Source organism: Aspergillus aculeatinus (genome assembly GCF_003184765.1).
Source record: "Aspergillus aculeatinus CBS 121060 unplaced genomic scaffold BO66scaffold_28, whole genome shotgun sequence".
Taxonomy (NCBI): Eukaryota; Fungi; Ascomycota; class Eurotiomycetes; order Eurotiales; family Aspergillaceae; genus Aspergillus; species Aspergillus aculeatinus.
The window spans coordinates 268,796-284,220 of record NW_020291497.1 but is presented as its reverse complement, the minus strand read 5'-3'; the positions used below and the strand labels follow the sequence as shown (position 1 = coordinate 284,220).

The following is a 15,425-nucleotide window of genomic DNA, read 5'->3' as shown; positions in this document are numbered from 1 at the left end:
TGGAAAGCCGGGTAATTTATGAGGGTTGGGATTTGAATTCAGCAGGCTGTTCACTTAGAACCGTGGTATTTAACCTCTTCGTCCAGCTGCGGATTTTGAGCTCTCTCTGTGCGTTTCTTTATACTGGTCGACACAGTGTCGTGTTCACTGAGGCGACTCATTATATCAATGTTGAGACTTCCCGCTACCATTCTTTGAGAGCGTTCATTGCCCACGTCCCGCCTCTTCTTAGTCTATGTCCTTTTTTACCAACAACCTGTATCATTATCTGCTGCCATAGAGCCGTCTACAATTGGTCTGCAGCGATGAGCCACTGGCTGTTCCATGGCTGGTTCTATTTGCAATCCTAGAGGCCGGGCCGCAACGCGGTGCGGATGCGCCATTCAGCAGCCCGATATCGATGCAAATCAGGTACTGCTATATAACCCATGGAAATCCTCAAGCCCACTCATCCCGGTAACCCGTAATTTTGTACCTCAGAAAAACAGAATCATACTTTTCGTACCATACTGCCGCCAACCATCTACAATCTAATGCTCTAGATCACCGCACTGCGCTTCATGAACCCGACAATGCGCCCAAACATGTCTACAGGGTTGGAATACATGGGGAAGTGGCCGCTCTGGGGGATCTCCGCCAAGGCGACCCCGTGCTCGCGCAAGGTGCCCAGATACGACAGGTCGCGGTTCAGCTCGCCGTACATGAACATCCGGGGACACTGGAGCGCCAGGAAGCAGTCCATCAGGTCCCCGCCATCGGACAGCTCCACCATGGACCGGAAGATGGGCTCGATGGCGGCGGACCGGACGCGCGCGGGCAGCGTCGACGCGTACAGGGCGGTCGAGTAGGCCGGGTTGCTGCGCGTGCGCTCGATAAACATCTCCAAGAATTCCTCCGGGGTGGACCCCGGGTGGGTGAAGATCTGGCGGCTGAGGAAGCAATCCTCCGGAGCCAGGTTGCCCTTGATGTCGACGAAGCTGAGAATGTGGTCCGGGTGGCGATCGGCCAGCATCAGGGCCACGAGCCCGCCCATCGAGTGGCCGATCAGGTGGAAGCGGTCGACGCCGTAGTGGTGCAGCACGGCCTCCGCGGTGGCGACCATGAAGGCGATGGTGGCGGCGCTCGGGTCGGCGGTGTGTGTCGCGGCGCACCCGGGCGCGTCGTAGGCGAGGAAGGTGTGCTCCTTCAGCGGTCGCTGGAAGATCAGATCGTGCAGCTCCTCTTTGCACGAGCCGAAGCCGTGCAGCCACAGGATGGCGGGTTGCGAGCCACGGCGGATCAGCGCGGATATCTGCAGGGCGTTCCCTTCCACGGTGATCGGGAGCGTTTCGTATTCGGGGGTCTCGGAATTCATTGTGCTGGGATTTCTCTTTGTTTCGCGATCTGAAAGGAGATACTATGGATGAAGTGGATGCCGTATAGCTGATATCTGGTAGTATGTGAGGCTTTGGTCGCACCCTCGACTCCTACTATTGAAGCGGGGCGTAGGGCTCCCGACTAACAGTCAAATGTTCGTAGACCGATGGGGGTCTTGGATATTCAGAAAACATCCATTCCACTGATACAACTGAAACTCATGGACTGATAGCATGAGAATCATGGCGGTAGTTGAACTAGTTAAACTTGTTGAACAAAGCCAAAGAGGGTCATCGAACAGGTTTTATCCGACTTCTTCTGGCGGTGGTTAGTCACGTGGGCTGTTCATGTCACGTGGGATGGGATGATCTCATCGCCGTCTTTCTCTCTCTCTCTTTTTCTTCCTCCATCCTCCATCCTCCTTCCAAGATCTCTCCCTGACCATCCGCGGTCTCAGACCCTCGAAACAAGGCTGAGGCTGTTGCGCCTTTCGGAGAACTCCCGAACAAGCCAAGAAAAGATTGGACCCTGATGAGCTAGCTGCCTACCCATTCAAAGAACCCCGAACGAAGGGACGAGATGAGCGACCCACCGGTTCCTTGTTCGTCAGTCAATCACCCGCGTGTCCCGAGCTTCCGATGATGTTCCATGAAGCAATGGGCTGTGGACCCCAAAGGCCCTGATGGCGTCACTGCCCGCACTTGCGTCTGACTCTTCGATATTGCGGTCTCGCGACCTGCACGTTTTTTTCTCTTTCTCCTTCCATTCGCCTTGATTCGCCTTGATCCTTCTCCAATTTACCCTACTCTTTTCTCTTTCTTGCTTTTCCTTCTTTCCTGATCAGTCACAGCACTGCCACCCTCTACAGACACAATTCTCAATCCAATCTCCAACTCTCCTCACCCCTGCATGGTCTACCCCATCTGCCAGCACCCATGCCGTCCCACCATGGCTCAACAGCCGACGACTGGCCTGAGGATCGGCTCGCCCACGACGAGCCCTCTTCCAGCGGCCATCGTCACTCCAATCGGCGCGCCCATTACCATGAAAAAGGTCTAAATACTGGGGTGCGGATTATGGGTGCGTGTCACGACAACCCCGTCCTGTGTGACAATAGCTAACCGTTATACCCATTCTCCAGACGATGGCCGTCTTGATATCAAATTCCGCGACCGCAAACCCTGGGTCACCAGGATCCTGCAACACCTCCAATCCCAACCACCCGAACTCGAGAAAGGCAAGAACGATTTCTGTATCAATGCAGACGATTGGGACGAGGAACACCAAAGCCCCCTCAAACTCAACATCGTCGTCCAAGTGGTCGGCTCCCGCGGGGATGTACAACCGTTCATCGCGCTGGGCAAGGTGCTCAAGTCCCACGGCCATCGCGTCCGCCTCGCGACCCATCTGGCTTTTCGAGAAGTCATCGAGGACGAAGGGCTCGAGTTCTTCAGCATCGGAGGGGATCCTGCGGAGCTGATGGCGTTCATGGTCAAGAATCCCGGGCTGATGCCGCATATGAGTACGATACGAAGCGGGGCGATCCGACGGCGACGGCGGGAAATGAAAACGATATTCTCGGGCTGCTGGCGGTCGTGCTGGGAAACCGGCGACGGGACGGGCATGCATCACATCCCCGACGATCCCTGGAGCGAGACGGGCGACTACAGGACCAAGCCGTTTGTGGCCGATGCGATCATCGCCAACCCGCCCAGTTTTGCGCACTTGAGTTGTGCGGAGAAATTGGGCATCCCCCTGAACATGATGTTCACGTAGGTGTTTTGAGGCCACGCGCTTGGATTTGGTTTGTGGCTGACAACGTGATCAGGATGCCATGGTCGGCCACGCAGTCATTCCCCCATCCGCTGGCCACGGTGCGGTCGCAAAACACCAAGCCGTCCGCGGCGAACTTTGCGTCGTATGCGATCGTCGAAATCATGATGTGGGAGGGTCTGGGAGACTTGATCAACAAGTTTCGCAAGCGCGAACTGGGTCTGGATCCGTTGGATGCTATCCGTGCGCCGAGTATAGCACATCAATTGCAAATCCCATTTACGTATCTATGGTGAGAGACAATATCCCTGTTCGTGATGACTCTCATTGACCGGTCTAGGTCGCCGGCTCTCCTGCCCAAGCCTTCGGACTGGGCCGAGAATATCGATGTGGTGGGTTTCTCGTTTCTTTCTTCAGGGTCCGACTACAAGCCTCCGGACGACCTCGCCTCCTTCCTCAAAGCAGGCCCTCCTCCCATCTATATCGGTTTCGGATCCATCGTCGTCGACAACCCAGGCTCATTGACCAGGATCGTCTTCGAGGCCATTAAGGCGAGTGGCCAGCGGGCCATTGTGAACAAGGGCTGGGGGAATCTCGGAGCCGACGAAAAGGACATTCCCGACAACATCTTGATGATCAGCAAGGCTCCACACGACTGGCTGTTCCAGCACGTTTCCTGCGTGGTGCACCACGGTGGGGCCGGCACTACGGCCGCCGGCCTGGTGCTGGGCTGTCCCACGGTGATCATCCCCTTCTTCGGCGATCAGCCCTTCTGGGGCTCCATCGTCGCGCGTGCGGGTGCGGGTCCACAGCCGATTCCCTACAAACAATTGACGACGGAGAAGCTCACGGAGGCGATCAAGACGGCCTTGGAGCCCTCCACCAAAGAAAAGGCCAAGGAAATCGGTGAGCAGATGCGCTCGGAACAAGGTGTGCGGAATGCGGCTATAAGCTTCTATCAACATCTCGACTTGCAGAGTCTGCAGTGCTCAGTCTGTCCCCATCTGCCGGCCGTATGGTGGGTCCGGCATTCTCACATCAAACTCAGCACATTCGCGGCGGCAGTGTTGGTCGAGACGGGGTTGATCGACCCACGGAACGTAGTCCTGTAAGTTATCATTTACCACATGTGCAAGCAATTCACGCTCAACTCCACCAGATACCGGTCGATCGAATACGACACGAACCGCGACCCTCGCGGTCCCCTGACCGCCGGCGCGGAGGTTCTCTACGGCATCGTCTCCGGGTTCGTCAGCGGCATCGCCGACGTCCCCAACGGCGTGGCAACGATGTTCTCCACATCCCGGGAGCATCGGCACCGTCGCCGGAAGGAATGGAAGCACGTGCGCGAACTGCAACAGCGGGACGGTGCGTCCCTCTACCAGCGCACGAAGTCCTCTCTTGATTCCGGGGTTGGGGAAGAGAGCAGCCAACTGAGCCAACGCGACCTCCAGAAAATGCGCGCTCAAGCGAACCGGCCCGTCAACACTGCAAGCCACTCCCGCCTATCATCCGACGAGTCCGACGAGGCCTACGTCTCCGCCGAAGAAGACCACCCCAGCGACAGCGCCAGCGAGTCGAGTCGCTCCGACCATGGCGGAGAGACCAGTCCCCGGACGAGCTCCGGTAGCTCCCAGACCACGGTAGAGCCAGGCACGGACCCGGTGATTGGCGAGGAACTCGACCTGGAGCGGACGATCACCCGGCTCCGCACGCGCGAGGAGTCCGGCGCGAAAGAGTTCTTCGGGGAAGCCACCTATCACGCCGGGAAGATGGCCAAACACATCCTCAACTGGGCGATCACGATCCCCACTGACGTGACGCTGAGTCTGTCCAAGGGGTTCCACAATGCCCCGAAGCTGTACCATGATTCCACGGTGGAGAAAACGCCCAAGGTGCTAGGTGTGAGGAGTGGGTTCCGCGCGGCAGGCACGGTAGGTCCTTCCTGGCTCGACGGTTGGATAAGCGTGGAACTGGTGTGGCTGACAATATGAGCAGGAATTCACGCATGGCCTCTACCACGGCGTGACCGGCTTGATCACCCAGCCGATGCTCGGCATGGAGAAATCCGGCGGCGGCGGCTTCGTCAAGGGAGTTGGGAAGGGTGTGGGCGGGGTGCTCTTTAAGCCTACTGCCGGTAAGTCGCTTCTCTGGTTTACTGTTTCCCCGGGGAGGTCAATGTGCTGATCGAGGGCGGTAGGCATCTGGGGCCTCGCAGGATACCCGCTGGACGGGATCCACAAGAGCTTGCGAAACTCCCTGGCCAAGAGCAAGACGAAGGAGATCCTCACCTCGCGGATCAAGCAGGGCATCGAGGAGATGAGTGCCGCGACGCCGCAGCAGCGGGCGGAGGTCATCCAGCGGTGGAATGAGTTGGTGAAGGAAGAAGGGGGTGCTGCGGCGGATAGTGGTGGTAGTGGAGATTCGCATCCATGACGACGAGGAGGATGAACGCGGCAACTAGAACCTAATCGGATTTATAATACTGTACAGTACAATGACTCGGACCATGATAAATGAAGATTCAGAGCTACGAAAGCAACGACTACCTAGGATATCCTACTTGACAAATGGAGGGTGCGGTGCTAGCACTAACATCCATCGCTAGACCTTGGTAATATTCCTTCGACGCTGCTGTACCCTACAATTCTCTGCGTAAGCCCTGTTCACTAGTTATCTCGAGTCACGTACTGTCTCACATAGAGGAGGTCAGGGCCCATCTTTCTACCTGCGAGAATGTGCTATACTGTGCTGTGCCGACGAAAGGGGAAGGAGAGGTGGGAAATGAAGCTCCGTACGACATCTGATTTTCTCGCGACCCGGGGACGTAGGTGAACCATTCATTCACTGCAAAGCGATGAGGCTCAATACTTGGCCTCGATGATATGGTAGTGCATCTGCACTGGAGGGGAAGCTCCAGTGCCCTTCAGCCTCATGGGTAATCCGTCCGTTTTGGTTTTTTTTTTTTTGGGGGGGGGGGGGGGGGGGGGGGGGGGGGGGGGGGGGGGGGGGGGGGGGGGGGGGGGGGGGGGGGGGGGCTTCACTTGTGGAAGTCGGCTCTGGTAGAGGCCGGGTGGTTTTCCCGGGTTCTCCCCGATAAAACACCGCAAAGCCTCAAAGCGAGACGAGATAGATAAGTGAGCGACGTAGATCAGATGGCAAGGGGCGCATAATGTACCTTGCCTGTAGTGGTTGCTTGCTAAGAACTGCGTGCGGCATTCGGCTGTGGCAAAGCCTTCCGCGAACATGATTTAGGCTACGAATGATGATAATGATAACCGAGGGGGGGGGGAAGCTGTCGGCCGATTCGAGAGACCTGGTAAGCAAACCAACAAAAGCGAGGTCGAAGGCAACTTGGACAGGTCGAGCAGAGGTGAAATTTAAGGTGGAAGCACGGTGGAAGCCCGGCCTGCTTTGCATCCCAAGGCAAGGGCGAAGACACGAGTCAGATGTCAAATTGGTGGCGCGGTGAACAGCCTGCATGTGCATGTTTCACTGAGGAGTGACTTTCTACTTAGAAGGTCATTCTCATGTAGCACAAACGAGCAGGCACAGGTCCATGAGGGTTGACTCTTATATCTTATGATGGTTGGCTCTACTTACTAGATACTAGATACCCAACTGACACATCACATCACAAGTGTGTGAACTAAGGCGTGCTCCGCTATTCTCTGGACTTGGGGACTCAAATCAGCTAGCTCACTTTGTCTTGGCCGGATTCGCATTGTTCAAGAATATTCCCTGGATAACTGACTGTGCTGTTGGAGAAAGTAGCCTATGAACGATAAAGTCAATTGCTCGACACCGACAACAAAGGCCATCGCTTGTTCGACATCTAATAACATGCCGGTCCCCGAACGTGATACCGAGCATGCTTTAGCTCAAGAATTCAGCAAAGTCCTTGGAGCAAAGATTGAGACCGCTGATAGCTTCTTTGATTATGGCGGGGACTCCATCGATGCTATAATGGTGGCATCGCGGATCAACAAACAGCTCGATGTTGCCATTACTGCTCAAGATGTTTTCGAGTGCTCAGACATCGCCACCTTGGCCGAGCGAATCACACCATTACCACGGTCGAATAAATACGTCTTGTCGAGTTCGTCTGCGTACCAGGGTCGGATCATCAGGAACCACACGGAACACTGCACGGAGCCCTGGCTATCGTGCCCTCGCGCCCGGAGAGCCTGGCCTACGTGATGTTTACCTCGGGATCCACCGGCCGTCCCAAGGGGGTCATGATCGAGCATCGCGGCATCATCCGCTTAGCGAAGAGCAAGGGCACACTACTGCGCTCTCCGCCGGATTACCGCATCGCTCACATGGCCAACCTGGCCTTCGATATCTCAACATGGGAGATCTACACGGCACTCCTGAACGGCGGGACTCTGATCTGCATCGACGACATGGCCGTGATGAACGCGATCCGGTTGGATGAGGTGTTCAGCACCGCGGGCCTCCACGCCGCGATGTTCACCCCCGCGCTGCTCAAGAGTTGCCTGGACGAACACCCGCAGACACTACGCAGCCTCGGCCTGCTGATGGTGGCAGGCGATCGCTCGAGCCCGAAGGACCTGGCCATGGCGCAGGGGCTGATCAAAGGTGGGGGCGCGGTCGTCAATACGTACGGCCCGACGAAGAACACCGGGGGAAGCACGATATACCGCGTCCCTCGCGGGGAGCGATGCGTGAATGGGGTGCCGATCGGCCGGGCCCTCACGGACTCCGGCGCCTACGTGATGGATCCGAGCCTGCGTCTCGTGCCCCCCGGGGTCATGGGGGAGCTGGTCGTCACCGGTGCCGGGCTCGCGCGAGGCTACACCGACCCGCAGCTGGACCAGGGCCGCTTTGTGACCGTCGAGATCGGCGGGCAGCCCACCCGGGCGTATCGGACGGGGGATCGCGTGCGGTATCGGCCAACGGATGGGCAATTGGAATGCTTCGGGCGGATGGACCAGCAGGTCAAAATCCGCGGCTATCGCGTCGAGCTCGCGGAGATCGAGCAGACCCTGCTCGGCCACGGGTCGGTCAGCGATGCTGTGGCTGTGGTACAGCAGCAGGAACAGGAGGACGGGGGTTCGGGCATTTTCGGCTTCGTCACGGTTCTCGAAGCGCAAGACCCAGCCCCGGGTGCGCACCCTGCTGAAGACACTACGGCCGAACAGGTCAGCAGCTGGACTGATCTCTTCAACACGGACAACTACGGCGCGATGGCCGATCTGGGACCTGACACAATCGGTCGAGACTTCGTCGGATGGACCTCGATGTACGATGGAAACAATATTGATGCCGGGGCGATGAACGAATGGCTGGACGACACGATTGACACTATCCGTAATAGCGGGCCACATGATACCGTGCTCGAAGTAGGCACGGGGAGTGGGATGGTCCTCTTCAATCTGATCCATCATCTTCGGCGGTATGTCGGCGTGGAGCCAGCGCGCAATGCAGTCCACCTTGTCACCGCGGCTGTCCAGTCAATCCCCGGGGCGGCGGAGAAGATTTCCATGCGAGTCGGCACGGCGGCGGACATTTGTCACCTCCAGAGCGACCAGTCGCATGATCTTGCCATCCTGAGCTCGGTTGCCCAGTACTTCCCCTCTCAAGGTTACTTGATGAAGGCGATTAAGGATCTGGTGCAACTGCAGGGTGTGAAGCGCATCTTCTTGGGTGACGTACGGTCTTATGCACTTTACCAAGAGTTCCAGGTGTCCAAGGTGTTGCACCGTCTGGGCGACGCAGCGACGGTGGACGACGTTCAACAGACCATTGCTGAGGCTCCTGGTGTGGAAGAAGAGTTACTTCTTGATCCTGCGTTCTTCACAATGCTACCAAGTCAGCTACCCGACCTCATCGAGCACGTCGAGATCTTGCCCAAGAAGATGGACGCAACAAACGAGCTGAGCTGCTACCGCTATGCAGCTGTACTGCATGCCCAGCAGGAAGAGCACCCGCCAGTCTAGATCCACGAGGCTCAGGAGAGCGACTGGATTGACTTTGGGGGCGCTGCGATGGATGACCAATCCCTCTTGGGGCTTCTGCAGAAGTCGACTCAGTCATCCCTGGTCGCTGTGAGCAACATCCCGTACCGGACGATCTTAGAAAGGCAGATTGTCGATCTTCTGGATGATCCGTCTGTGAATGTGCTGGCTGCCCGGAACCAGCGGCTCCAGACTCTCCGTCCCATGGACCAAACCCCTCCGTCACTTTCGCCGGTGGAATTGGTTGCACTGGCTCGGAAGACGGGCTTCGGGGTTGAGATCAGCTGGGCCCGGCAGCATTCCCAGCGCGGCGGACTGGATGCTATCTTCCACCGCAACCAGACGCAAAACGAGACAGGCCGAGTGCTCTTCCGATTCCCCACGGATCATGCGGGTAGGTCGCCTCGATCGTTGAGCAATCATCCTCTCCAACAGCGACAGAATCAGAAGACCGAGCGAGAGCTGCGGCAGATGCTCCAGGCCCGGCTTCCCCAGTACATGGTGCCCCGGTTGATCGTGGTAGTGGACAAGATGCCTCTCAACAACAACGGTAAAGTCGACCGCCAGGCGCTCGCAAAGCAGGCCCACGTGTGTTCCAGATCGAAGGTAATACCAGAGAGAGTAGCACCAGGCAATGATACAGAGGATACCTTGGCTCGAGTGTTTAACGACATTTTGGGGACAGAGATTGGCGTTACCGATAATTTCTTCGACCACGGTGGCGACTCACTGAAAGCCACCAAGGTCGTGACGCGAATCAACAACCAGCTGGACACTGCGATCACGGTGCGAGACCTCTTCCAACATCCCACCGTGGCGACTCTGGCTCTGGAAATGCAGACCTCGCTGCTCTCGAGCCCAAAGGTACAGCACCAGGATTTGCCACCTTTTTCCCTCCTGGACTACGACCCCTCGTCTCTCACCCCGGCCGAGCTTGGCGAGTTAGGGCTTACGTCGACAGACGCCATCCTCGACATCCTCCCGTTGACAGGATGCCAGGTCTGGTTTCTCACCCAATGGACCCCAGTGACCATCTCCTTCATGATCGACGGTCCCGTAGATCTCGACCGACTGCGAGCCGCCTGCCGTGCGGTGGTCCAGAAGCACAGCGTTCTGCGTACCGTCTTCACCAGGCTTCGGGGCAGTTTTGTCCAAGTGGTCCTCCGGTCTTTCGCGGAGTGCTTCTCCCACCGGTTAGCAGAACAACATACCGCGGACTCCTCCTTCTGCGCCGACTGTCCGGGCTGTGAGATCCCTAATCTCGGCCGTCAGAACCCTCTGGTGCTAGGCAAACCTCCCACGCGATTCACGCTGATCTCTCAGTCGCCCACGAAACACGCCTTTGTGCTCCAGCTCTCGCACGCCCAATACGACGGACTCTCGTTGCCTTGCCTGTCCTCCGACCTGACCACCGCCTACAGTGCCGGCGGCGTCCTGCCCTCCCCCGCGACCGCCGCTCCGTTCTCGCAGTATATGTATGGCCGCCACCAGCACCAGACGGCCGCGGCCTTCGACTTCTGGCGCCGATACCTCCGGGGCGCGACGATGACGACGCTCGCCGGCGTCTCGACCGCGGCCCCGGACAGCGATAGCATTACCGACATCAAAGAAACCGCGATCGACGCGCTCCCGCGCTGTCTACCGGGGATCAAACTCCCAACCCTCACGAACGCAGCCCTCGCCTTCACCCTAGCCCAGTACACCGACACCAACGACATCACCTTCGGGCTGGTGATGGACACGCGCGAGAACCCGGTGCGCGGCACAACCAGCATCCTGGGCCCGTGCATCAACATCAACCCGGTGCGCGTCCAGCTGCCGGTCGGAGCGGCGGGGTCCGTGCTGGACCTCTGCCACGCGCTGCACGAGCACTACGTCCAGATCTCGCGCCACAGCGTGCTGGATCTGGCCGACATCACCGCCCAGAGCACGCACTGGCCGCGCGGCACGCGGTTCGGGTACATCGTCAACCATCTGCCGGGCGAGGGGCCCCCGCCGCTCGCCTTCGACGGCACCGACACCGCGTTCCGGTCCACCGACCTCCGCATCCAGTTGCCCGACCAGGTGCTCATCCGGTCCATCGCGGCGGGCCGCGAGCTGAAGATCCAGCTCCTCACCTCCAGCGACGTGTTGAGCGCCCAGGAGGCCGCCGCGCTGGCGCGCCGTCTGCTGACCACCGTCCACCGGTTCGCCCAGTTCCCCAACACCCTGCTTTCGGCGCCGTGGCTGGCGCTGTAGGCTGTCGTGTGGTTGGTTGGTGGTTTTCTTCGATTGGAGAGTTGGAGATAGTCGACTTCATGCAGCCCATGGCATACTTGCCGCGCAGTTTAAAGCCCTGTTCTTATCACTGTGCGCCGCGGAGAATCGGCCTCGGTTCGAGGAGGGAAGGCTGCGATTGTCCGCTCCCCCGACCTGCCCTGGATTTGTTTCCTCAGGTCAATGTTCAAGCCGTGGTGATGGTCATCGCATGTACATCTCATCTGTAGATTCCCTTTCAGCTACAGTCGGTGAGCCAGGTGCATGCTTTCCATTCCCAGAAGTTCTGGCCGTTGAGTCCCCGGCCCGGTTTTCCGGCAGGTGCGGACAGCAAGGGGGTATATAAATTGTCAGATGGAGGGATGGAATGGAGTATTGCACCGGATAAGAGAGCATCGTGAGCCACGCGAGTTCAGAACAATGAAACCATCACCGATGTAGCAATAGTAGAGTCGGAAATAAGGCCTCCATCCCCCAACAAATAAATAAAGATTATGGCAGCATGGTCGCACAAGGGGGCGGTGGTCCAGACAACGACGGGTATTGCATGCTTTTGTACATGTAGCACAAAAGGTTAGCTAATTACATCAACCGGCAAGGTGGCCGAGCGGTCTAAGGCGTCAGGTTAAGGTCCACCTTAGCAGTCAGCTTTCCAAAGCTTCCTGATCATCGTCAGATGGCGTGGGTTCGAATCCCACCCTTGTCATCTCCTTTTTTGTCCGCCCGTCCCTCAGCTTCGTTTTCGCCTGGGCCAAATCATTGTTGTTGTCAGTTTTTGTCAGTCCTCTTCATTGATTTTCTACCTTTTACTCAAGCATAGATCATTTTCTACTAGTACCTTTTACTTCTCAAGCATAGCCAATCGGAACTGCAGGAATCAGCATCGAAGGACAGCAATCCGCTTTCCCCTCTTCACCCGTCATCCATGCATGTAGGTAGACACAGCCCTTAGCCCTATGACACACCAACCCTACAGAGAGCAATACACCCACTTCCAACCAGACCCCAGCCAAAGCTACAGTCGACACAGACACTCAGTAATACATCTCAGAGAGAATGAATTTGATTAATTTATACAACGAATCTAGTCAACACCCCAGCAGGCAACAACCACCACCCACCGAACCATCCACGTCTAACACACAACCACATCTAATCTGGTCATACCCCCCTGACAGACAGAATCTAGGCAGACTCCACGCACTGGGAGTAGTAAGGGTTCCACTGCTTGCAGGTCCAGCCATCAACGCAGGTGGTGGCACCGGTCCAGCCCTGGCCACCGCAGCGCTCGTACTTGCCGGCGGTGCCGGAGGCGGAGGAGGCAGAGGAAGCAGCGGCGGCGGCGGCGGCAGTGGTCTCGACAGCGGCAGCGGTGGAGGAGGTGGTCTCGGCGACGGCGGAGGCGGCGGCGGAGGCGGAGGAGGACTTGGTCTTGTTGCGGCAGGCAGTGGCCTTCTTGGTGGAGGCAACGGCCGTGGCGAAGGTGGTGGGGGCAGCGGTGGTGGTGGTAGGGGCCACGGCGGCGGCGGTGGTGGAGACGGCGGCGACGGCACCCTTGGTAGTCACGGCCTCGATGGAAGCCGAGGAAGAGGAAGAGGAGGTGGCAACAACGGCAGCGGCGGCGGAGGAGCTGGACGAGGAAGAAGAGGAAGAAGAGGAAGCAGAGCCAGAGCTAGTACCGTCCCAGACGGAGGGACCGGGGATGGGGTAGCTGTCGAAGGAGCCGTACATGTTGAAGAGGATACCGGGGTCGGTGGCGGAGTAGGCGCCGGGCAGGCTGACACCGTCGGGCAGAGTGTTGGCACCGTCGGAGGTGACCTTGAACTGGACACACTCCATGTAGAACTGGGCGCCGCCCTCGGTGTTAGCCTCGTGGAGGGCGATGATCTCCGGGCGGAAGAGGTAGTCGCCGGCGGGGACGTCGGGGACGGTGATGTTGTGCTTGCCGCGGTTGGCGATCAGGGTGTCGACGGCCCAGGTGCCGTCGGAGTAGCCGTCCTCGGCGATCTTGACCCAGTTCTTGCCGCTGCTGCCGGCGGTGGTCGGAGCCATGTAGACCATGACGGGGCCCTTGTGGGAGGAGGCGATGATGTCGTCCGAGGCGTCCCGGCTGTCGTGGTGCCACTCGAAGGTGACGACGTCGCCGCCCTTGACCGAGAGGGTCTTGGCCGCCGCCTGGTCGCCGTTGACGTTGCAGGTGATGTCGGTCGAGGTCACGTCCTTGACGGGGCTGTTGCTGGGGGGAGACCGGATGTAGCCACTGGCACTGTTGCCCAGGCCCTGGTCCTCGCCGTTGATCCAGACGGCGAAGACGGTGGCGTGGGCATCGACCATCTTGGCTGCTGCTGCCAGAGCGAGCATACCGAAAGTAGAGGACTTCATTTTGGAAGAAGAGTGGTGAAAAAGAAGGACTGAAAAATGAAGGGAAGGGAGTAAGTGAATGAATGAATGAATGGAAGGAAGATGACCTGCAGAAAAAGAATGAACTGCTATCCAAGCTGGAGAAGAAAAGAAAGGAAAGGCACAGCAGCAGTAGCAAGGAGAAGGGTCTTATATCAGGGCCCTTGGAGCAGGGTCTACTCCGGAATCCGTCCAGAGGATGAAATTCTGAATGCCGGCGAACTGGAGCGGAGCCCGCCAAGACGCGACGTTTCATCTTAAATGCTGCCCGCCTCCACCGGAGAGCGTCTGGCTCGCTCCCATCCGCCGAGGCAAGTTCCCTGCCAAGCCCTTTTGTGGCAGCGGCGGCTTGGCTTCATTCGAGACAGGATGCCAGCAGGCAAGACAGGACCCGGACGGGGTCCGGACGGGGCTCGGATGCCTCTCCTGGGTCTTACTCTCTAACTCGACACCGCCGCAGGCAATCTCCCCAAGGGCACCATGGGTGGTTCGATCGCTCTTGGCTGCTTGACTGGTCACAATTTCCGAGGGTGAACCTGGAATCTTGAAATCTTCCTGGGCCCTGGCCTCCAGGAGTACGGAGTAACGGGCGCGGTGAAGTCCCCAATGTGACAGCGTCTGGTGGCGTTGACCCCGATTGAGACCATGTCTTGCCCTAATCTGCCCGTTTGGTCTCGCCCGAAGGAATCCACCCAGAGGCCTTGGCGGACCCATCGCCCATGCAAAAACATGCCACAATCTCCCCTCAAACGCACTCGAAGGCTTCATGGAAGAGTAGTGAACTGCATTGTTCTTTTACGTCACTTAAGCACTCGAGTTGGTTGAGTCCAGTCCCAATCGAATGCGACCTCCGGAGTTCTGGATTGTTCCTGACCCCCCTCCTCCAATCCAAGCCAAGCCCATCTGGTCTGGAGCTAGGCAGATTGACCCAAGGCGCTTATATGTAGCATCGGAAAGTAAGTGGAGGAAGCTGGGAGCATTTGCAAAAGGAATGTCGCTCATTGGTCGAGAGTGGGCTTCTAGGCGCGCGCAATCAATGTGCATGAACTAGTTGTCCTAGAATTACCCCTGGAATTGATGAGTGCTGACAATAATAGCAGGTACTTTCTCATTGATCCATCAATCATTCAATACATCGTCCTTTCGGTTAGTTGTGTTAAAGGAGTACCCGGAGAAGTATTCCTCCTGTATGTCTGGTCAGTATCGGATATGATGCCGGCGGGCCCGGTGGGCATGCATCGGGAAAGCGTACGAAGTTGAAGAAGTCAATACCAGCTTTATCCAACCCAGCTAGTGATTTCAGGCAATATATGTAGGATCTTGGCGGATATATGAATGCACAAGCTGGTGCATGAAAATAAAGTATCCATTTCACTGGATGTGATGGGGTTCTTGCGGTCAAACCCCGGACAATGCGAACTCAAGGACAGCCCCTGATACTCGAGAACTTGGCATCTCTCTTCCTTTGGATTATCACACGGCATCTTTCAGAGATGTGCAATTTCCGCATAATCTCATTGGCCCAATGCTTCACCCGGTTGTGGGCCGTCTATAATCGCGGGCCACTTTCGCTCATGCAATCCATCTATAATTGTCAACCAATTATCTGAACCATCATTGCACCTTTTCCATACCACTCGTCGTTACGTGCGCCATGCA

At 57.6% G+C, this 15,425-nt stretch overlaps 4 protein-coding genes and 1 non-coding gene across 5 annotated transcripts; 3 read left to right on the top strand and 2 right to left on the bottom strand.

Annotated features, from left to right (window-relative positions):
- Positions 1–74: 74 nt before the first annotated feature.
- On the bottom strand, positions 75–1,844 carry BO66DRAFT_392423 (alpha/beta fold hydrolase). The gene has a single exon (XM_025647502.1). The coding sequence runs from the start codon at positions 1,352–1,354 to the stop codon at positions 539–541; it is 816 nt and encodes a 271-aa protein (XP_025503293.1). The 5' UTR covers positions 1,355–1,844; the 3' UTR covers positions 75–538.
- A 447-nt stretch (positions 1,845–2,291) lies between these two features.
- On the top strand, positions 2,292–5,565 carry BO66DRAFT_402124 (putative UDP-glucose,sterol transferase; the record flags this gene model as incomplete). Its single annotated transcript, XM_025648801.1, has 7 exons — positions 2,292–2,436; positions 2,498–3,128; positions 3,185–3,421; positions 3,470–4,237; positions 4,289–5,063; positions 5,128–5,266; positions 5,330–5,565. The coding sequence occupies 7 exons, from the start codon at positions 2,292–2,294 to the stop codon at positions 5,563–5,565; spliced, it is 2,931 nt and encodes a 976-aa protein (XP_025503292.1).
- Positions 5,566–7,328: 1,763 nt separating this feature from the next.
- On the top strand, positions 7,329–11,516 carry BO66DRAFT_452956 (acetyl-CoA synthetase-like protein; the record flags this gene model as incomplete). Its single annotated transcript, XM_025651967.1, has 2 exons — positions 7,329–9,053; positions 9,093–11,516. The coding sequence occupies 2 exons, from the start codon at positions 7,329–7,331 to the stop codon at positions 11,346–11,348; spliced, it is 3,981 nt and encodes a 1,326-aa protein (XP_025503291.1). The 3' UTR covers positions 11,349–11,516.
- Positions 11,517–11,959: 443 nt separating this feature from the next.
- BO66DRAFT_t180 lies at positions 11,960–12,072 on the top strand. Its single transcript has one exon. It is a non-coding gene; the product is annotated as a tRNA-Leu (tRNA).
- Positions 12,073–12,495: 423 nt separating this feature from the next.
- On the bottom strand, positions 12,496–13,877 carry eglD (putative endoglucanase). Its single transcript, XM_025647501.1, has one exon. The coding sequence runs from the start codon at positions 13,746–13,748 to the stop codon at positions 12,552–12,554; it is 1,197 nt and encodes a 398-aa protein (XP_025503290.1). The 5' UTR covers positions 13,749–13,877; the 3' UTR covers positions 12,496–12,551.
- Positions 13,878–15,425: the final 1,548 nt, after the last annotated feature.